We start from the raw sequence: 21,424 nt of genomic DNA on the forward strand, positions 1-21,424 counted from the left end.
GGCTTCTCTCATTAGCTCCAGGTTAATTGATCCTTTGACATCAGATAAGGTGGATTCCTTAACTCAGGTCAAAAGGTGGTCTCCCTGTGCTCTTACTCCAAAAAATGCACTGCAAGATTCTCAGTGAAGGAGGTCCAGCCTTAGTCCTGTGGAACCCTAACCAAGGACACTTGAAACTAACTACCAGCAGCTTTTGGTCAATGGAGGGGTTGTTCCAAGAAAATTTGTGAGAAGTGGCTGATCACCTGACACAGCTGAACAGGCTGTATGTGGTAGCGTTTTATTCTTCTGTTCAGAGACAAATCCAACAGGCTTGCACAGGAGGAACCTCCTACCCCATTTTTTCACTGTTTAAGGCTGCCCACCAGTTGCTTTTCCTACCTTCATTTGAAAGTGTGTTTGTTGTACCTAAGTTTTGTTTGTGTAGAGAAGCACAGTAAGGAATTAGATGTCTCAGCCTAAGAATTATTTCTCTTCTTTTCCCTGTTTTAATCAGGATTCCCTGGGAATGCTGAAACCGAAAGACATGCCACGTTTTATTCCCTGCCATCTTCGATAGAACGGACTCCCACCAAATTAGCCACACAGAAAGTTGCTTTTGGCTCTCATGGAAATTCAGCCTTTCAACCCATTGCAGCTAGCTGTAAAATAGTGCCTCAAGGTCAGAGTCCAAGCCCTGCAGAGTCACCAGGAAAATCCTTCCAGCCTATCACCATGAGTTGCAAGATTGTATCAGGTGAATGTTAGTTTACTTATCCCAGTGCTTCACCCTGGAAAACAAGAGAGTGAACCAGTTGGACTTGTTTTGTGCCCTTCCCCTGATTTCCTGCCAATCTTTAAACATCAGGCAGTAGGAAACTGTAGAATAAGGAGCTAAACACACTTCTTAATGTTCAAGGAAGAAAAAACACAAGTGTGAAATGCTTCACATCAGATCAAAAGCAGGATGAGAGCTGTTCTCTCCCTGTTCTTGAATGCATTTAAGTATGAAAAAGATAGTATTTAACTGGATTGCTACCCACAGAAAAGCCCAGGCAAGGACATACCTTTCATGTGGGTTATTTGTATGTGGGAAGAAGCCATTCTTCTCCCTCCTCCTTTCAGACAGCTGGGATGGATTAAGGAGAAAAAAATTTTCTGATTATTGGGCAAACAATTGAATTCAACCTTGTAGACTCAAATGGTCCCTCTTGTACTTGCGATACCTCTTCAGACGGAACAGCTTGGTCTTCCTCTTCCAAAAGTCCACCCTTGGTTGGATTAAATTGTCAGCTGACTGCAGTGAGCAATGTGATACTCTTTTGATAGCTTCTGAACCAAACATGATCAAGGTGCTGTTTACTCATTTCACTTATAGTCCCTTCCCTGCCTGGGCATGGTGGCATCCAGTGGATGATGTAATGTGCAGCTCACCATGTCACATGTTGTGAAGCTGAAACATGACCTGTTACGTTCCTTCATTTTCTGGTGTTCAGGGTAGAGAGGATGAAGCACCAGCTATCAGTATGTGTGATTTCTGATGATCTGCTCCCAGATATTTTTCCTCAAGTTTGTCTGGTTTGTTGGGTTTTTTTATTAAATTTCAATATTGTTCCTTGACATCTTAAAACTGTACTCAGTCTGATTTACATTTGAACCTAAGCCAAGTGCTTTCTTCTGTCTTAATATGCTCTTCTCTTGATCTTCTTTTCCCAAGGCTTCCCAGGAAGCAAGAATTACAGGGGCCATCCTGTCTTTCTTAAAATCCTTGGACTATTCTCTGTTGATCTTTGCTATTTAAATGTTTCCCTGCTAAATATTTTTCCAAGGTTCTGCTGTCTGATGAGAAGTATCACCCCATCCAGATTTCAAAATCAGTTTATAAGACATTGAAATTTTATTTGATCAACAATTTGTTCTATTTCAATTGTCAATCACTGCCAAAAAAACAGATTAACAGGCAGTTGAAGCTTAGTGTGCTTGCTGCTGTCTCTTTTCTCTGATCACTTCCTTGCCTGTCCTTTACTCTGCATTTCTTGTTTAGCCCCTCACACAGCTTTTTTCTTCTGTAGTTTTTCTCTGTCCTGGTCCTGTTAGCTAGAAGTTGCACATTTTACAGTTTGCTTTCAAGGGCTTCTGCTGTAGTGAGAGCAGTGAAGAGACAAGAGCGTCCATGCTTGTCTGGTGGCTGCTGTATCACACAGCCTTTTTACATGAACTGCTTGGTTCCTGGTTCTGAATGCCCATACTGTGGACTCCACAAGGGAAAGAGAGCGCCTATCAAAGAGCTCGGCTCTCTTTCTTCGTCGCCTTCAGCAGACTGGTCTTGGCAGTGAGAATGGTTTAGGGTAATGTCCCTCAGGATTCAGGGGTGGACCAGATGGCTTCTCAAGGTCCCTTTGAACCCTGCTTGTCCTAGTAGGCAGAGGATGTCCAGGCTAGGTATGAGCCATAGTGCTTTACGTGCCTTTTCCTTCCCTTCCCTTCTGTCTCCTCTTTCCTTCTCCAAGTCCTGTGATCTCACTCAGGCTGGGAAATGCATCCTCAAAAAATGTTCCTTCTCTAAGCCATTGTAAAAAGTACTACTACTGCTGTATTTTTATGTTCTTAACACTTACAAGATAGAAGCATTGGACTTTTTTTCTTAAGGTTCTCCAATATCAACCCCTAGTCCATCTCCGCTACCTCGTACCCCAACCTCCACTCCGGTGCACATGAAGCAAGGCTCTGCTAGTTCAGTCATTAATAATCCATATATTATTGTGGACAAGCCTGGACAGATGGTTGGAGCAGCAGCCACAAGCACAGGTGTGTAGTGTGATCACAGAAGGCAGTGGCTTAGTCTTACCCATTCAAGTTTATTCTCCCTTTAAAATGATTAGTATAACAGTATTTCAGCTTGTGAAGATGGAAAGATACTTGGCAAAGAAAGAGGAAGGTATTGTTGGTTTGCACAACTGGCCTGTATAACATGGTTAAGGGTATCTCAGACTTTAACATAACTTCCTTCAGGAAACAGCACACAGTATAAGGCCAAATTGAATTCACAGATATGTCTTCAAAGAGAGCTTGTTCTTTGCAGTCAAAAAGGGAAGGGGAGAAAGTAATGTAGACTGTGGCGCACAGAGATTTAGACAGAAACAGTGCGCAGGTGGTTGGGTGAGAACTGTGTCATGGATGTGGGCAAAAAACATGGAGACCTTGCAGTGACTTGCTGATCAGTCTTAGGTCCCAGGGAATGGTGCTCTATATGTGTTGAAACGTGTAGGTCCAGGTTACCAGGAGAACAGCCGTACTGGGTTTTGTTACTGCTCTCAACTTCTAGCTGGTCCAATTCCAGCCAGTTTGGATTCCTCTAACTGGGTTCCCTTGGTGCTTCAGTGGTGACATAAGCCTGGGGTCGGGGGGAGGACTGAACTTCAGGAGACTGGTGATGGGTGTGGGAGTTAGTTGGTAATCTTTGTGTCTGGGCTGGAGGAAAGGTCACTCAAAACTAATGTATTTGTTGTGATTTGTGGTCTATTTAAAAACACACTTGTTTGTGTACGTGTGTGCTTGCCAGCATCTCAGAAAGATGCTCAGAGCCATGTGGTGAAGTGCAGCATCCATGTAACACACAAACCATTTGCTGGGCATTGTTGGAAAGTGCAAAAATTGGTCTCTTAATAACAGTTCCTCCTTTTGTCTGAGGGAACACAGCTGTCATTCATTTTAACTTCATCACAGAGGGAAATGGTAGGGGAGCATAGTTACAGCTGAATTTTTTAAAGTATGTTTTGGTGCTTTCTTGGTAACACTGAAGTTGTTTCACCAATAAGGGTGCTTGGGGTTTTTTTGTTTGGTTGGGGGTTTTCTGCCTTTTTTCTTTTTTGTTTCTTCTTTAACCCTAGCCTGACTGTCTACTCTGCATACATGGTTTATCATGGTTTGGGTAACTTTTTTGTTCTCCTAGTAGAGATTTGCACATGGAGAATATAATCTGTAGATGCACCAGATGGTTTGGACGTACCAGTCTTAACACCATTAAAGGTGCGGTTTCCCACCACATTAGTGTGATGTAAGTACAGACTGGCCTGGAAGAAACTGTCTGCTGCCTCTTTGTCCCCTGCATTCCTGCCGCTTCCCCCATATCCTGCACAAGTCAGATCAGATCAGTGGCAGAGAAGAAAATTAATACCCTCCTCTCCCCAAATTGAGCTTTGTTGTGAGAGATAGCCTCATCACCAGACCCTGTGTGAGGGACCACGATGGAATGTGGAACTGGCTTTTTGACACCAGTAGCCAGGCTGGATTGAGTGTAATGTGATACTACAGATAAAGGCCCGGGGACGTTTTTGATAAGACTGCAGATCATCTTTAAAAAGAGGGCTGAGACGTTTATGCTCCGTGAAAGCCAGCCTTCCCAAACCCCATTATTACGAGAAATGGCTGCTCATTTACATGTAAATTTAAGTGCAGATTGTAGTACAACTTTGTGAGAGACTATCATGGTGTTTTCATGCATGTAATCCATAGCTTTGGCATCTCTTGAACAAACAAAACTAACAAACCAACCCAACAGCAGTAACACATCTGCTGCTGAGCAACAAAGTGTTGTGTACACACTCCGATAATGCAGGGTAAGTTTACCACTGAACTCCTGTCCATCTCGGGGGTTCAGGAGAGTGCTGTGGCACATGTATCTGTATGTCAATTTTGCAAGAGCAGTCTTCCACAGACAGAGTACTCTGTCTTCATTCCATATTTCTGTTTCTTCCTTTGCTCTACTCACTCTGTCTCTTCCTCTTGTTACTCCTCGCTTTGTCTCTCCTTTTCTGGCCTTCATTTTCCTTCCTACTCCACCCTCCTCCAAGCCTTTCCCCATGCCAGTATCTGAGGCTAGTGTAGGTTCAGAGGGCTTCTGAGCAGTGGAGGCTGTTACCTCTGCAGCAGCAAGTTCTGACTGGCAGCTAGCTCATTCACTGTCCTAATTTCACATATTTGCACCTGTAGCTGATACCCTTGGCCATCCAGGAAGGTGCCTGACCATTTGCTTGCAGCAAATGGAGCTCTGGGTGGAGACTACCTTCTCTGGGGTGTGGCTTCTGCAAGTGAAAATGACAGTCAAAATGAAATGCCATGGTTCATGTTAGAAGAGGTTTCATGTGTTCAGTGGCACCGCGCCCTGGCCTTCACCCGACATCTACTTTATTTCCCAATATGCAGGGAGCCCAGCCAGCAAACTGACCAGTGTTTGTCAGGCCTCTCATGGAACTGGATCTCCTGTATCAAAGACCCATGGGAGCAGTTTTGTCACCTCAGCTGTCAAGGTAATGTTCTCATTAGGTGCGTACTTTCCATTTAAAATCCAGCTTCTTATTAAATAGGGCTTTTCAGTATTATAAATTCTGCATTTCAGGCAAGTTCTTTTGGTTGTCATTTCATATGAAGGTTTACTGTGTCTAACAGATGGAGCCATATGAAAACATGGTGGTTATACAAGATGATAGTGTCACTTCATGCAGCTCTAATTAGACTTGTGTACACCTCTGTTAAAGGCACTGCTCTTTTGCCTTTCTACAAGGAAATCCATGAGGGCATACCTCTCAAAATGTCCTGTCTTTCAAAAAAAGCTCTTCTGTAGCTGACTTTGATCTTCTTCACTTTGTTATTGACAGTATGTGATTAAACCAGGGGTGCCTACCTCAAAACCTTCACTGTTCATTATTTTTGTACAGCAGCTGCTGCTAGCAGCCTGATAATAGCTCATTTACATCTTTTTACATCTGCTTGCATTTAGAAAAATGTTTGTGTAAACAGTGGAGTAACCAAATGTGTAAACAAACAGTGATGAATAGGGTTCATGCTTCTGATCTGCAAAGCCCAAAAGGTACGGAGCTGAACTGTCTCACATAAAATCTCTCCCACATCTTGTGCTAGGAAGGATATTTCTGGCAGGGAAGTGGTATCAGTGAGGCTCTTTCTGAAAGCAGCTGGTGGGTGTGCTGCTGAAAACAGGAGCATTTCCCTGTCTCCAAGTTGCAAGAATATTAATGCAGGATATGGTGGGGGGGGCGAGGCTTGCCAGTCAGCCTGCAGAGAGCAAATCACTTCACATTTGGAACTGAAATGCTTCCTATGTCTGTTAGGGAAAAAGTGTTGAAGATTGCTGTCTGAGGCAATTAGTTTGGAGTAGTATTTTAAGTGTCAGGTGTGCAGCTAGATATTCAGCTTTTAAGAGCCTCTCTGCTCAGATGAATTTCACTTAACTATGTTGAAAACCATTCATTAGTCTTAATTTTTTGCTGATTTGGGACAGTTCTTTCTGAAAGGTTTTTAACGAGTCATAGGCACATGTAATTAGTAAGAGCTGAATTCTGTATTTCCAGGGCAAAGTTAAAAACTGAAGATATTTTAAAATATATAAATATAAAAATCATAGCTCTGTAAACAAAAATGTATTTTAATTTATGTCTTCTGGTTGGTGAAAAAGCTGTAATTTTATGGTTTCTTTAAAGAGAAGGGTGTGTCATAGTTCAGTGTGATGTTACAGATTGTGCTTAACTCGCCACTTTTCATCTCTTCACTATGTGCTAGTTTTCTCTGTGTTTTTTTTTTTTTAATGACTTAAGGCTGTGTTTTTTCAGCCACTTTAAAATGACCGATACGCAGGCTGCTGTTGAGAGGACTGGTTATGCCTCTAGCCTTGTCTTCACACCTCTTTCTGTTTGATACCAGTTGTGCAGTGATGTGGTGAACCAGAACAGACAACCAATCTGGTTGAAAACTAATCTGTTTTCAGCCATATGGGTCAGTGTAAGGACGATGGCAGGAGTATTAGGTTAGTCTGAGGGCTTGCTTTCTGGTCATGATCCAACCCAAGGATGGGCCAAGTGATTGTGAAACCATGGCTTTGGAGTTCACGTTTACTGTAAAAGAGTACAATTATTTTACTTAAAACAAAACAGAACCGTAACAAACTTCCTCAAATGCATTTGACTTCTCTACCAGCCTCAGATCCAGAAATGTCAGGTGTGTGATTTTGTGGGTGTGGAAATGTTTTTTACTCCATTTAGTTATGTAGCCTCACTGTTTCTGCCTGGAAAGACTGTTCGCCATCACATTTTTCTAGTTACAGGAGAGCAAAACTTCATCTGAGAGAATTTTGCTTCCAGACTTAAAACTGAATGGTTTTTTCCCCTCTGTAACTTGTTTCTTCTTAGATTGTCTTCTCTCTCTGAGATTGTGTATAGAATCACAGAATGGTTGAGATTGGCAGGGACCTCTGGAGATCATCCAGTCCAACTGCCCTGCTCAAAGCAGGGTCAAATAGAGCAGGTTGCTGAGAAATGTGTCCAGTCGGGTTTTGAGTATCTCCAAGACTGGAGAGTCCACAGCCTCTCTGAGCAACCTATTCCAGTGTTGGATCATGATTAAATTTAAAAAAACCCAAAACACTTTTTCTATAATTAAACAGAATTTACTGTGTTTCAGTTTTTCAATTTGTGCCCATTGACTCTTGTCCTTTCATTGGATACTATTGAGTGTTGTCTGGCTTGATCTTTACACCTTCCCATCAGGTATTTATACTTATTGATAACATCCCCCCTCAGCCTACTTGAATTTTACAGCTCTGAAATGCTTTGTATAAAAAGCTGGTTGGGAAACATTAGTCAATTTCTTTTACTTGTGTATGATATGGTAAGAAACAGTTACTGCTGTTGGGAGATGTGACTTTCCAAATAAAATTTGCTTTGTAGGTTGTATTAAGTATGTTACACTCTTTTTACTTCCACGTTGGCTGATATTGGAAATGTCTTAATTGTATAGGTAATTTGGCCTGCCCAGATGCTCCATGCTACCCTTTATTAGCAGTCACTTGTTTTATTTCTTGTAGCAGACATTTCACTGATTTTTGCACCATGTCTTCCTATTCACAGCAGGAGGATTCACTGTTTGCCACCATGCCACCCCTTTGTCCCATTGGGAGTCATTCCAAGGTCCAAAGCCCCAAATCGGTCACTGGAGGACTTGGAGCTTTTACAAAGGTATTCTGCTTGGCTTTTGTGCTGGGACAAGGAGCCCAATAGTGCCATTTTATGCTGACTTGTGCCACAAACCATGTAACTTCCAGTGTACATAAAACTGTTATTGGAACCAATGTGTCTTGCTGCCAAGGGCACTCTAGCACCTCTCAAAAATGTATCTTGTTTTCTTTTCTTTCCCTGTGGCTCTGCTGTACATGTGATCTTTCTTTTTATCTCCTCTTTCATCCTTTCTTGTTTTGCTCTGAATCACTGTCGTGTGTGAGGCTGATATTTTAAAAGCTATTTTTAATGGGATACAGTGAAAATAAACTGCAGTAGACATGTCAGGAGCTTCTTAAAAAATGATACAGTGATTTCTGAATGTCAGATGTTGCCACTTTTGAGTACCTTTCCTTCAATGTTACCATCCAAAATTTAAAGTTGTTTCTGGCAATATTAGGTGGTCCAAGTAAAAGGTGGAAGAATGCTTCCTACCGTTTACAGTACCTATAGCAATCTAACACAAAAAAAACCCCAGCCTTTCTTGAGTCGCTGCTCTTGGAGATTAGAATTAATGCCTGCACCAGAGAAACATATAACATACATGCAAGAGAATAATGTCAGCTATAATAATTTACAATATCTATAGCTATATATTGGTTGTAATTTTGCAGGATAGAAAAAAAAATTATGTTTAGAATGTGTTCTGAGCAGGAAGGTGCTTAGAAATTTGAAACTGTAAAATGTTATTGCTCCATGCTGAGATGCAGGGCCTGAAGGAGTCAGATTTGGCCAAGTCCATTTTTAGCATGACTAGTAGTTGTAATATTACTAGCAATTTCTGTGATTCTGTAATTTCTGTGAGCACCTCTCAAATCTGGAATGCTTTGTAAATTCAGACACTCGCACACATGCTTGTGTGTTGGGAGTAGCCCTCATCTTGGAGCTGAGTTAGAGAGTCCACCTGGTGGCAAGAGCCACGTCTGAGTTTACTGACTTGGCTGCCCTTTCCTGCAGACAGGCTGTGTCAGAAATGATCCCCAGTGATTTAAGGTGTTTGCTTTTCTTATTATTATTTCATCCTATTTAAAAGGTGATAATAAAGCAGGAGCCGGGAGAGCTGCCCCAGCAACCCCAACTACCAGCGACAGGGACAGCCACGCAGACTTCTGTGCAGCAGTATGTCACTGTAAAAGGGAGCCACATGTTAGCCTTGTCACCGCAGAAGCCGGTCTTGAGCACAGGCGAAGGGACAGTGCAGTCTAAGGTATGAGGCACTTGGGCATCTGGTGTGGTGTAAGCTGTCTGTCTTGTGGTTTTATTGCAACACTTCATGTTTCTCTCAGGAGTGTAGGGTTGCTTCTGTCTCAGACCCAGGCAGCAGCACCGTGGTTAACTGTTTTCCCCATGTGCACAGAGTGGCTCATGTCATCTTAACTATAGTCCTTGAGAAAGGAGCAGGATGAGCAGGCACTGTTGAATTTCATTGTGTGCAGGGAACATCTCCCAGTTCTGTCTAACCCATTGAACAGTGGGGTGGGGGTGGTTTTGAACTGGACCCTGTCAACCCTGGAAGTTGCTTGCCATCATCAGCTCTTGCTGAAACTCATCCAGGTCTTTCTGTAAGAGGAGGCAAATTCTTTCCTTGGACTGCAGGCCTGCAACAAAAAGGAACAGGACGAATAGGGAGTGGGATGGAGGCTGAGGCAGAACTAGCATTAGGTGGAAGCAATCCTACTTGGGTGGCAACTCAGGTATTTTATTGTAGGAGTCTGTGTCAATGCAGTGTTGCTATCACAGAAGTGATGCAGCTTCTGAGAAGGCACAGTAACAGTGCAGTGACAAGATGACAGATGTATCAGAAATTATCTCCATTCTTGCCTGTTTCCATCGTGGTTAGAGTCAAATCATGTGCCAAGCACAAGAGACTACATACGGAGCTTTCACTTTTGCATAAGTAAATATATATATTTACATTTGCAACAGTTCATTGTCCTTTTTACTGCCTTATTTACTTGTTTGAGCAGGTATGCAAACTTGTGTTTCCCTGCAGTTATTGTCAACACATAAAATTGAAGCACTTTGTAGATTCTGCTTTGAGGACATAGTTTTCCCAAGGAGTCTGTTCCCATGAATGTGTTGAAACTAAATTTCTGGATCTCTGTACTTTGCCAAGGCAAGCTTTATCTTCAGCTGGAATTAAGCCATTGCTTATATATCAGAAAAAAATGGAAGTGCCCTGTAATTTGAATGTACTTAATCTTTTGTGGGTGCTCTGAAATCCCAGTTGTGTTTAAGAGTTTATCTTTTTACTTGGGATTGGCCTCTTGCCAATTTAATTTTGTTTCTGAATGAATAGCTTGTATGCGTGATTAGACATGTATAAAGTGTCCTGAAATGTCTGGAGATGGAGGTAGTATACCAGCTAGAATTCACGTGATTGCTCTTGCCAGCAGCACATCATCCAATACTTATTTGTTGCAGGTTGTTGGCGTTCCAGTTGGTTCTGCTTTACAGTCGACAGTGAAACAAGCAGTGGCTATAAGTGGTGGCCAGATACTTGTGGCAAAATCTAGCTCTTCTGTAGCAAAGGCTGTTGGTCCAAAGCAGGTTGTGACTCAAGGCGTAGCCAAAGCCATTGTGAGTGGAGGTGGAGGGACAATTGTTGCTCAGCCCGTGCAGACTATAACGAAGGCACAAGTTTCTTCCACAGGTGCTCAGAAAAGTACATCTCAAGGCTCAGGTAGAGTAATTTTACACCTTGTTAATGGCTCATGATGGGTAGACTTTGAGGCTTTTCAACTGAAAAATAACTATGTGTGATTGAAGAACTTGAAAATGAGTAGAGAGGTCTCTAGGGAAATTCAGGCTGAGTGAGATTAGTAATAAAGAAAATGTTAACTCATCATCTGTAAGAGGGAAGAGGGAGCACAAGTACTTTAAAACATGCAGTGTTCTGTGAGTGGGGATCAGACAGATATTCTGGGGAATGTTCTGGAGACCTGATAGACTTTACTGGAACCAGGTCTCACATTTTTGCCCAGCATTGTGGTCTTTAGATGGTCAGAGGGCTCCATATAAATGCAACCAACAAGAGCCAAACTGTCCTTACTACATGTTCGCATCTTCCCCAGCGCTTACAGTTACGGGAGTATGGGCAGAAGCACCCCACCTGCTTCTGCAGGCAGCTGGCTTTAGCTGAGCATGTTAGCTCAGGCTCTGGACTGTTTGAAAGGGGTTGTCTGGCCTCTGGGCTGGAGTAAGTCTGTAGACCCCATGGCTGTGTTGTTTTGGCCTGCAGCCATAAGTGGTACTGCATGCAGAGAGATATTTTTTTTCAGACCTATTCAAAAATTGTCTGTGCATCACTGGTGGAGTTAATCTGTGGTTAGGCCAGCTAAGTATGGATTATCAAAGGCTAGCTGCATGTCACTCCTAGTACTTTCATCCCATGCAGATTTCAATGTGTACTACTTTCTGGAAGCAGTAGTTTTATTTCTTTTTATTCTTCCTTTCTAGTGATGGCTACACTGCAGTTACCAGCCACCAACCTGGCAAACTTGGCAAACTTGCCGCCAGGCACCAAATTGTACCTCACCACCAACAGCAAGAATCCTTCTGGGAAAGGAAAACTGCTTCTGATACCCCAAGGAGCCATACTGCGAGCCACAAATAATGCTAGTTAGTCTTGCAGGGAAATCTAATGAGTTAAATAATGTAATCACTGCATAATTAATATGTTTGGCATCTTTGCTAGAAAGCATCCTGGTACTGTGAAACTCAGTAATGGGGTGGGGTTTCTCTGTTCACAACAACACAGTATGTGGTGCTTTTTAAGACTGAGATCTTACAAGTGTCTTCTTTTATAGATGAAACCGTTTTTCATGCGGTGCTCTTAATGTCCTTCTCTCTGTGCTGAAAGCAGACAGTGTAATTTTCCTCAAAATTCAGTGGAGAGTTCCCTTTAACTCTTCCTTGTGATCTGTAGGAAGAGACAACTGCATTTTTGTGATGTAGAACTGAGATGGATTAGAATGTAGTTGTGAAAGCTGTTAATAAATAATGGAATGACACCCTGGAGAAACTAGAAACATAAGAAACTAACTTTGAAAAGGACAAGATACTGCATCTGGAATGAGGGAAAGGAATCATTTTGAATATTGATATAAGGTTTAGCCCCAAGCTGTTGAATCCAGTAGAAACACTTCTTTGTTAATGGGCTTGTGAGCCAAACTTACTGTGAAATACATGGAGAATAACATTGCTAAAATAGTTCCAGTGGGCAATACTTAGTTTATAGTGTCCTGTTGCTGTAGGGAAAGAACACTGCAGGTTTTGGACTGTGTAGATGAAGGGTTTTGTCGTGAGCCTTCTCCAGAACGCTCCTTTTGAGGCTGGGATTTGGGATGGGAGATGGATTGGGTGTAAACTTTTTGCTCCCAGTTCTGATACTGGCAGTGAGGAAGAGGTATTATTCAGTTTAATATATAAGGCTGTAAATACCAGCAACATAGCAATAGAGTACATGTCACTGAAGAAGTAAATACTCTTGCTGAAGGTATTTTTGGGCTGTAGAACTTGTCATGGGAGCCCCATTGCTTGAGATTTAGAGAGGCAGCTGGAGCAGTCCAGCTTGGACAAGGAAATAATCTTACAGGTGTCAAGGAAGAGCAAATACTTCTAATTTTTATGACAAAGCCATAAATATTTTATTTTTACCCTTGTTTCTTAATGAAAGACTGCAAAAAAGTCAGTGTTCAGCCTGTTCCTTCTGTAGGCAGAGCAATATCAAAGTGTCACTGCACATTACCACTGCTTGGTATCTATGATCTAATACTCAACAAAATTGCATTGAAACACCCAACAAAAGTAAAATGAAGTCGTCAGTGGGATTCAGTGTTTTTAGGGCTCTTGCTGCAGATTCATAACCTGCAAAAGACCAATGAAAAGGCTGTTCATCTGTTGGATAGCATTTTCTTTTGATAGAAAATTCAAACCAGCCTGAAATGAGCTTTGCTTGCCCACCGGTCCTCCTTATTTCCCCCATAGCTCCTTTCATTCATGGCATTTGCTGAGGTATAAGGGAGCACAGCAGCACATCTGAACTGTGCTGTACTGGGTAATAATGTTACTCAGCTGCAAAATGTGGCAGCAAATGTCTTGCAGAGTGTTTTCAATTACTTAATATACAGGGATGCTTTAGCAGTTGACAGTGTCTGATTACCAAAGGGTCAAGCCTTTTCTTCTGATTACAGGTCTCCAATCTGGTTCTTCTACAAGTAGTGGAGGAGGAGGAACCCAAAGCACAAGCAGTAACTTGTCACAGCACCTCACCTATACATCCTACATCCTGAAGCAGACACCCCAGGTCAGTGGCATAAGCATCTCAGTTAGAGCAGATTGACAGTTCATTTCAGGCTGCAGTGGTGCTAGGTGGATGTCCTGTAGTTCTGTAGTACATGAAACATTCTTGGGACTGGGATCTAGATCGTCGCTAACAACCCTTGTATCTCTTCCCTCTGCCAGGCACCTGCTTTACCACTTGCTGTTGCTATTGGCACATCTCTGCCCCTCACCTCCCCTTGCAGGGTTGTACCCTCATGGCTCCTTGCAGGCTGAGAAAGCAGCACTGAGTAAGGCCAGGGTAAGCAGTGGGTGGAGAAGAGACAGCGTGTGATAAGAGTGCCTGGTGGCAGGGCCGCAAGGGTCATTGAAATAAGAGAGGTGATATGACGGAGATGGTGCTGGAAGAGCTGTCTTACACAGTAGGATATGTAAGAGTTGGAGGAAAGCACAAGATACAGGAGAATAAAGGAAAGTTACTGGAGTGAAACAGCAAGGCTGAGTAAGAAAGAAAAATGAGGAAACAGAAGATTGTGTAAAGCGATCCATGCGTGATGGTGGGTGAATGAAGCCTCTGAAAGGTAGCAACTGAATACTGATGTGAAGCAGGAAGGATGGGAAGGTCTCAGGTGGTAGGTTATTCGAGTGCACACCTCCAGTTGTTGCTTTGATTTCTGCATGCTGAGCTCTGAATATATAGCCTTTGTAGGGGACTAAATACATTTTGAAGTGAGAAGGCGACAGAATGTCTCCATTTCTCTTCTTTTTTTTGGCTAGCCCAGCAGTAGCCTCTCTGATCTTGCATGCTAAGCAGCATTTGTCACAAAGAGTAAACTTGAAGAGCACAAAGTGTGTTAAATTGTAGTAGATGCCTCTGACAAGACAGGAAACTGATTGTGGCTTTTTCACCCCTTCCTTTGCATCAGAAAATGTTTTTCTGCACTAAGAAGAGAAGGCTATGTCCAGCTCTTAGTGCAGAAGTATTCACTGTAATTAGCAGTGCCTTCTTTTAGAAGATGAAATGATGATGTTGCATTATAGCTACAGGCTTTTATCCTGTATTGATACTCCTAGATTTCTATTGACTCCTAAGTGTGTTTCAAAGTGCTGACCGCCCTAACTTATTTCTGGAGCAGGGCACCTTTCTGGTTGGCCAGCCTTCTCCTCAGAGTTCTGGCAAGCAGCTGACTCCAGCTTCAGTTGTTCAGGGCAATGTAGGAGTTGGAGCATCTTCCACACAAGGACAAGCACTAAAAGTGATAACTGGACAGAAAACAGCTCTATTTACACAGGTAACATGCACATGATGTGTTTCTCTCTTACTAGTTAGCATTTTGTCATATAAAGTATAGGAACCACATGTTGTAAGAGCTTTTCCTTTTGTAGTTTTTTGGTTTGGTTTTTGTACAGTTATGATGCTGCCTGTGCTACAATGAGGAAAGCACATGAAGGCCTACTTTCATATGCAGATATTGGTCCATACTTTTCCAGCTTTATTTTTGTTCTCAGAGTGGATTGTGTGTAAGCTTGGGTTGCTAGGTTGTAAATGTGCTCTGGGATTTCCTAGAATGGTTTGGGTTGGAAGGGACCTTAAAGATCGTCTAGTTCCAACCCCCCTGCTATGGGTAGGGACACCTTCCACTAGACAGTGAAATGGAATTAGACAAGTGAATACAGTCAGGTGCAAAAATGTGCTTAAATATTTGAAGCTTAGAAATGGGTCACTTGCTAAAACTCTTAAAAAATTTTCATTCGGGTATCCCTCAAAAGTCCTTCTTTTAAAAACTACCACGTGGTCCCTATGAAATTCAAAGTCCCGAAGAATACTCTTAATTTGTCGTCCAAAATTCAAGATTGGTAGGCATATTTTTTCAAAGTCTACAGTTTGATAAAATTGATAATGTTTTTCAGTAATACAAAAAGTATGTCTTGTTTTGTTGTTGTTGTGTTTTGTTTGTTGGGTTTTTTAAGAAATTCTTAAAAAATCCAAACAAATACACCTTTTTCCTTATGCTGAATTCTTTTTCAAAGGCTGCACCCAGTGGACAGACATCGCTGGTGAAAATATCAGATGGGTCTATAAAATCAGTGCCTGCCTCATCCCAGCTCTCCAAACCTGGCACCACTGTGCTGAGAGTATCAGGAGGTGTTATCACCACAGCTGCTGCTCCTGCTATGCCCCTTCCCACAAACGGGGTGGCCCAGGTGAGAAACATTGCCAATATTCTGTAATGTAACATTTGCAGTCTAGCATGTGTGTCCATCCCCAGGAAGGGATTTCACTGCTTTTTTCCGCTATTGGTATTTGTCTTCTCAGTCATCATTGCTGGTGGTCCTGTTCATATTTGTGTACCAGCACAGTGCACACAACTCCTTTTCTGTTGGCTTGTTTGCTGTTTGGCGTAAAGTAGTATCTGTGAAGAAACAAGGGGAGAAGAGAAACTGAAACTTGCGCTTTCTTGCTTTTAATGTTGTTAAAATTCAGGTAGGCAGGGAAGACTTTATCTGAAACAGCTTTTGCAATCATATAGATCAGATATTTTTGGTCTACGCAGCTTTCAAACACTAAATCTGCTGCTGGCACAAAAATTTGCAGAAGAATGTGAAATGTCTGAAGCTCTGTATCCAGCAGGCCAGTGAAAGCCAGCAGTAACCAGACTGTATGTTGCTCCTTTGAGATCACAGACTCTCCACAGTGCTTAGTGCCCAATCCGCTATCAACAGATTCAGAGGCCATCAGTGGCTAGAGTTTGTGGTTCTTTGGTCCTGGCTGTGTTCAAAGGATGTCACTCCACCCCAGCGGAGTTGTAACAACACAGCCTTGGAATGAGGTGCTTTGGCAGAGTGAGGTTGGAAGCAAAACGTTTGCATTCCTAGAGTGAACACTCTTGTGCATGGATGCAGCCATGCATCCCATTGATGCAGGTTGTCCACCTGGCATGGAGTTATGAGTTCATGGGGGTGGGGAGGAGGCACCAAAAATGGGAGTGTATAATTCACTCCAGGGGTTTTCCTAGCCTTACTTCTTTTGCCTGTGGGGAGGCGAAGATTAAACAAGTGGAGAGTTGACACTGTGCTGCGTTCCGAGGGCTGAATGCTGGCATACACAGCATATATAGGTGAAGATGCTAAAATTTGCATTAAATGCTACTCACTGTTTTTACAGCTCTCAGTGAAGCTGCAGAGAGAGAAATTTTCCATCCAGCCTCTTTATCCCAAACTTTTTTCCCATTTGTCTACTGATACTTCTGAGCAGCAGGGAAATACAAAACATTCCTGGGTTAAATTTCTTATCTGGAGGCCTACCTGCTTGCTGAAGTTAAGGGACCTGGCTCCAGATACTATCAAAGCAGTTGTAGTAGCAGTTCATGTGTACAGAGTTTCATTTTTTCTGCTTGAAACAGCCTCCATTCTATATGTACCATCATTGTATATGGGCTTTTAGATATGTGCTTGAGAACCTCTTGCTGCTTAATGATGGATAGATAAACATTTGGTTTTGCTACTTGTAGATATTGCCTTGTTGTGTTTACTGTTGAATCATCTATGACATGAAACGGAATTTGTTAGCCCTCTCTGCCTCTTTTACACAGCAAATAGATAATGCAGGTTCCAGTTCATCCTCTGGAACTCCTGCAGCAAAGACATCTGGACAGCAGCACCAAATCTGTATAAGCCAGAGCCAGTCTACTTCATCAGTAGTGAATAAGACTGCTACTTCCACTGTTGTAAGTGTTGCTTCTCTGATGCCTACATCAACGCCTGTGACTGGAAAAGCTGCAGTATCAGGTATTAAACTCCCTTCATACCTTTCCTATAGAAAGTTAAAATCCAGGTGTGAGTTCTTTAGATGTCTTCGCTGTAAATGGAAGAATATAGTCACCTGCATTTGTGAATGTGTCAAAGTCAAATCATGCTTTATAAAACATATTAGCATAACTTTTGGCTTAGAGATGTCTAAATAATTTGGCATCCTATCTCATCAGTGTATCTGTTACAAATAATAGCATGAGTTGCCCATTGGTATTGGAGAGGGATTTTAGTTTTCATGCCACGTTCTCATTAGAAGATGCATTCTGCCTATTCAAGAGCACAGTGTGTCACTGAATGCTGAAACTATCAAGGTACCAGCAATACTACAGACTTGATTAGTTTGTGAAAGTGAAACTCCCACTGAAATTGGAGAAGCTGCTCGAGCAGAATTTGGCTCTGAAGCTTTGCACCTGCTCTGCTTGGCTTGGAAAGGAGAGAGATGTTGATTGGGGGGAACTGAAGGCTTTGAAGTCAAAATCCATTAAGTACAGTGAGGTAGGCTGGATTTGGAATGTTTCAAGTTAATAAAGATGAGGTAGTAAAGATGGACTGCCCTTATGTAGAGGGCAGTTTTCCTTATTTAGTTTTACTGTCTTCCAGTATCTTTTGTATCATGGAGAGCAAATACAGTAGGTTTAATTTGAGTGTTATGGATTAAAATCTGAAATTTTCATTTTGGTTGATTTACCTGCTGGCATGTTGTGTTCACTTGAAGTGGCTTCTTACTAAGTGGAGACAGTGAAAATTCAGAAAAGAGAAAATAAGTGATGCTGAGCTCATCTGACTGTGTGTTTTTAAAGCAGCTCTTCTTGTTTCCTATGTACACAGTCTTCCAAACTCCTCCTTTTTCATCACTCTGTTTTTCCCAGAGCTTGAAAGTAAACAACATAGACTGCTAAGACTGCCACAATTCTGCAGTAAGCAGTTGGATGTTTTCCTCTTTGCAAACAAAGCAGCAAGGTTTTTTTGTAGAAAGTATGCCATTCTAAATAGCTTTCAGATTAATACTCCCATTTAGGTATGAGAATGTTATCTAGATTTTGTTTTGCCTTTTGTAACTTGAGGCATTGACTTCATCATGAAAAACTACTTCAAGAATTCCAAAAGAAGCAGTGGCTATAAAACATGTTTTTTCAATGTATATAAAACATGTTTTTTCAATGTATATAAAACCAACAAACAAAGCAAACCAAAACAATACAAAAAGGGCAACAACACCCCCTCCCCCCCCAAGCCAAAAGACAATCTCAAATTTTCCCTTGTTTTGCAATGAACAATGTCTCCCACCCATGAGGCTAATAGGGTTAGTTGAAAATGTCCCGTCTTACTTGCCTTACTGTTTGGGTCCCTTGCTGTCCTGTCCTGACACATCAGTGCATCACACACAAGTGAATTGGTAATAACTAGGTTAGCCTTCTTGCCTGGAGGTGAAAACCTAACTGACCAGTGCTGTGCATCTTTCAAAACCAAGAGACAACTTCACCAGACCTTGCATGTCTAGTAATTGGAAGGCAGCTGTGTTTCTTGAACAATAATAATAAAATATGAGGAGAATGGAAACTTTATCTCAAATCGTGAGTATAAAATTACCATTGTGAAACTAAGAAGTCTACTGTTGTCAATGTTCTAAGATAGAAGCCTATTAAATTTCCACAATCTGAAGAAAAGTTAGCTATAATTTGAATACAATTGTATTGAAAATAGATGCTTTACCAGTAGAAAGGATGGACATAGGCCAAATCACAGTGTTAGAGTGCTCGTTGTGGTGGCTTGGGATGTCATCACTGTGGAGGAGAGAGCTGGTGGACAGGTGATGAGTACTACTCGCCCATGACACTGTGGCACAGTTTGGAGCCGTGCTGATTTCCACCAAAGTCTCTGGGTGCTGCCATTGATAATGCTGTTAATATCTGAATGTCCTGCTTGTTCTTTTAGCCTTGACTAAAATCACTGATTTAATTTAGTCCCCATTTCAATACGCTTCGTAGCTTGATTAGCTCTCCTTATGGATGTATTCGGTGCGTGTTACAGAAAGACACAGGACACTCAGTTCAGGTATGTCCATCAAACTTGCTGTGCAGCAGTGGATGCTGCTGAGCTGAATTGCAGAGGTGTGTGCGGCACTTGGATACCTCAATGAGAGTGGCTGTGTAAGTACAACAGAGCTGTAGTTCACTGGCTTACCAGACCCTTGAGCATAAGGTCTTGTTCTGACAAGAGTGTTTTACTCTGTGCTGAGCCTGCTTCAGTTGGAAGGTTTGTTACATCAACTTTTGCTTAGGATTACTTAGGTAATTAGGAAACTTGCTTTACAAATATCAGAGCGCTGTGCAGCACATAATACTGCGCACACTGTGGTGCAGCACCACAGTATTTTTAGCAATGATTAGTGTCACTGAAAACTTGTCTGACAGTTCACTGAAAACTTGTCTGACAGTTCACTGAACTGTGGCTTGTTTAAGAGGGTGGTAGTGCTAGCTTACATGCCATCCTGGTTCAGGCAGAAAGGGAGAGAAGTAGCTGCAGATAAACTAAATGGTGTGTTTTATTTAACATTTTGTCTTCCGTTCTTCTTGCAGGGTTGCTAAAAATCCACTCAAATCAGTCTAGTCCACAGCAGGCTGTTCTGACAGTTCCCAGCCAGCTTAAACAGCTCGGTGTAAACACAGCTTCTGGAGGTGTTCAGACAATACTCATGCCTATGAACAAAGGTAAAGGGCAGAGGAGGATGACAGATCGTGTTTGAAAATCCCCTTTGACACAGGGTAGCTCTTGGTCACTGTTGGCATACATGGTCCAAAGTCGGAAATAGAAGAAAATGTAGCAAGGAAATTCATCCCTAAACTTTGTGCTGCAAAAACGCTGTGTTGCTTCTGAACATGGTTATTTGTCAAAGTGTATGAAATTTGATATTTTTTTTCTTCTTTGTTCTTTTTTTTTCTTTCTTTTTCTCTTTTTTTTCCCCCCAGTGATACAGTCTCTTTCTACCAGCAAAGTTTCAGCTGTTTCAGCTGTCACGGCAGCAAGTACAGTTGTCCCTAGTCCCTCTACAGCATCCATCACTAAAGGTAACAAGGAATTTCTCAGGAAGTTGAGTAGTAGAAATAAGCTGGTGCTGCTTTATGCAAGTGGCCTGACTACAAAAGTAGACCCTGTGACTGTGGGTTCCTTTATTTCCATTGTTACAGTGTTTAAATCAAGTAAAAATGACACCTGGGACCAGGAAATTAACAGTGACTTCCCCCTCAACAAATCCCAAAGCATAGGCAAGTACAGAGAGAGATGAGGATGTTCTAGAAAGCTACCATGAGTACCGTAAATATTCATTGTTTCAATCCATATTTGCAGAAATGCATAGAGCAGCATGTATTTAATCACAGTTACTGCTGTCCTCAGAATAGTGACTATGGTGAAACATAGTGGAGAATGCTTTCCAACAGCACTAGGTGTAGACAGCACGTGTGCTTGTGCGCACGCACAGAGGAAAGATGTACATACAGTACTTCCCAGAATAATGCATAGGCCAGAGCTGAGATGCTCAAAGTCCAGTTCTTGTAGAACTGTCATGAGTTTCACCCATCCCACATGAATGACCAGACTGCCTGGCTGTTGTGGATTGGGAACATCTCTCTCTCCCTGCTCCTGTCTCACCGGAGTTCTGTCCTAGACGTGAAGGAGTTCACTGATGTCAAAATCAGTGATGTCTTCAAAAAAGTTCTCACTGTGAAATGTCACTTCTTGATAAAACTGTTAGTAGTTTTCTATCCAGCTTTGTTTACAAAAAGGCCAACATGCATTTGCAGACAGTTCAGTTTAGTTCAGTTAGTCACATGCAAAACATCAGCAGTTGATTATGCAGATTTTCTAAAAAGGATGACGTGAGCATGTTGAGGTTTGGAGGGGGGGGAAACATGTTCTGGTGGCTTTCAGCAGAATTGAAGGTCAAATTTGTTCATGCTTAGCAATCAGAATGCAAACAACAAATGAAGTGATATTATGTAAGGCCCTTAGTCTAACTGGAGTCTCGCAAGACACTATTTATTAAGCTGGGTGGTACTTTTTGTCGTTTAAAATGTGTTCTGTTTCTTTGAAGTTAAGATGGAGCCTGACTCAACAGGACAAAACTGCAGTTCTGTGGGTACCCAAGAAGCACAAGCAGCAGTAAAAACAGAAGAGAGCTCTGAACTTGGGAATTACGTTATCAAGTAATTGTTCATTTCTCTGTAAGGATTTCTGATCTTTGAAATACTGGGGGAATAGAGGAGATTCTAGGGATACGTGCA

General features: G+C 42.0%; 1 protein-coding gene across 6 annotated transcripts in view; it reads left to right on the forward strand.

The window, feature by feature from the left end:
- Positions 1-21,424, forward strand: part of YEATS2 (YEATS domain containing 2) — a 51,713-nt gene that overhangs the window by 17,324 nt on the left and 12,965 nt on the right. For 2 of the 6 annotated variants that reach the window (XM_049802184.1, XM_049802185.1), the window contains exons 11-24: positions 497-736; positions 2,629-2,787; positions 5,185-5,288; positions 7,899-8,006; positions 9,079-9,252; positions 10,470-10,728; positions 11,505-11,666; positions 13,241-13,353; positions 14,465-14,620; positions 15,360-15,533; positions 16,922-17,117; positions 19,721-19,852; positions 20,111-20,209; positions 21,235-21,346. In XM_049802184.1, the coding sequence (XP_049658141.1) occupies positions 497-736; positions 2,629-2,787; positions 5,185-5,288; positions 7,899-8,006; positions 9,079-9,252; positions 10,470-10,728; positions 11,505-11,666; positions 13,241-13,353; positions 14,465-14,620; positions 15,360-15,533; positions 16,922-17,117; positions 19,721-19,852; positions 20,111-20,209; positions 21,235-21,346 (2,188 nt within the window). Of the gene's footprint in view, positions 1-496; positions 737-2,628; positions 2,788-5,184; positions 5,289-7,898; positions 8,007-9,078; positions 9,253-10,469; positions 10,729-11,504; positions 11,667-13,240; positions 13,354-14,464; positions 14,621-15,359; positions 15,534-16,921; positions 17,118-19,720; positions 19,853-20,110; positions 20,210-21,234; positions 21,347-21,424 lie in introns of those variants that run through there. The other 4 variants (XM_049802186.1, XM_049802189.1, XM_049802187.1 and 1 more) reach the window with 4 other exon arrangements.

The sequence above is a fragment of the Accipiter gentilis genome, chromosome 6 (assembly GCF_929443795.1).
Source record: "Accipiter gentilis chromosome 6, bAccGen1.1, whole genome shotgun sequence".
In the NCBI taxonomy this organism is placed as follows: Eukaryota; Metazoa; Chordata; class Aves; order Accipitriformes; family Accipitridae; genus Astur; species Astur gentilis.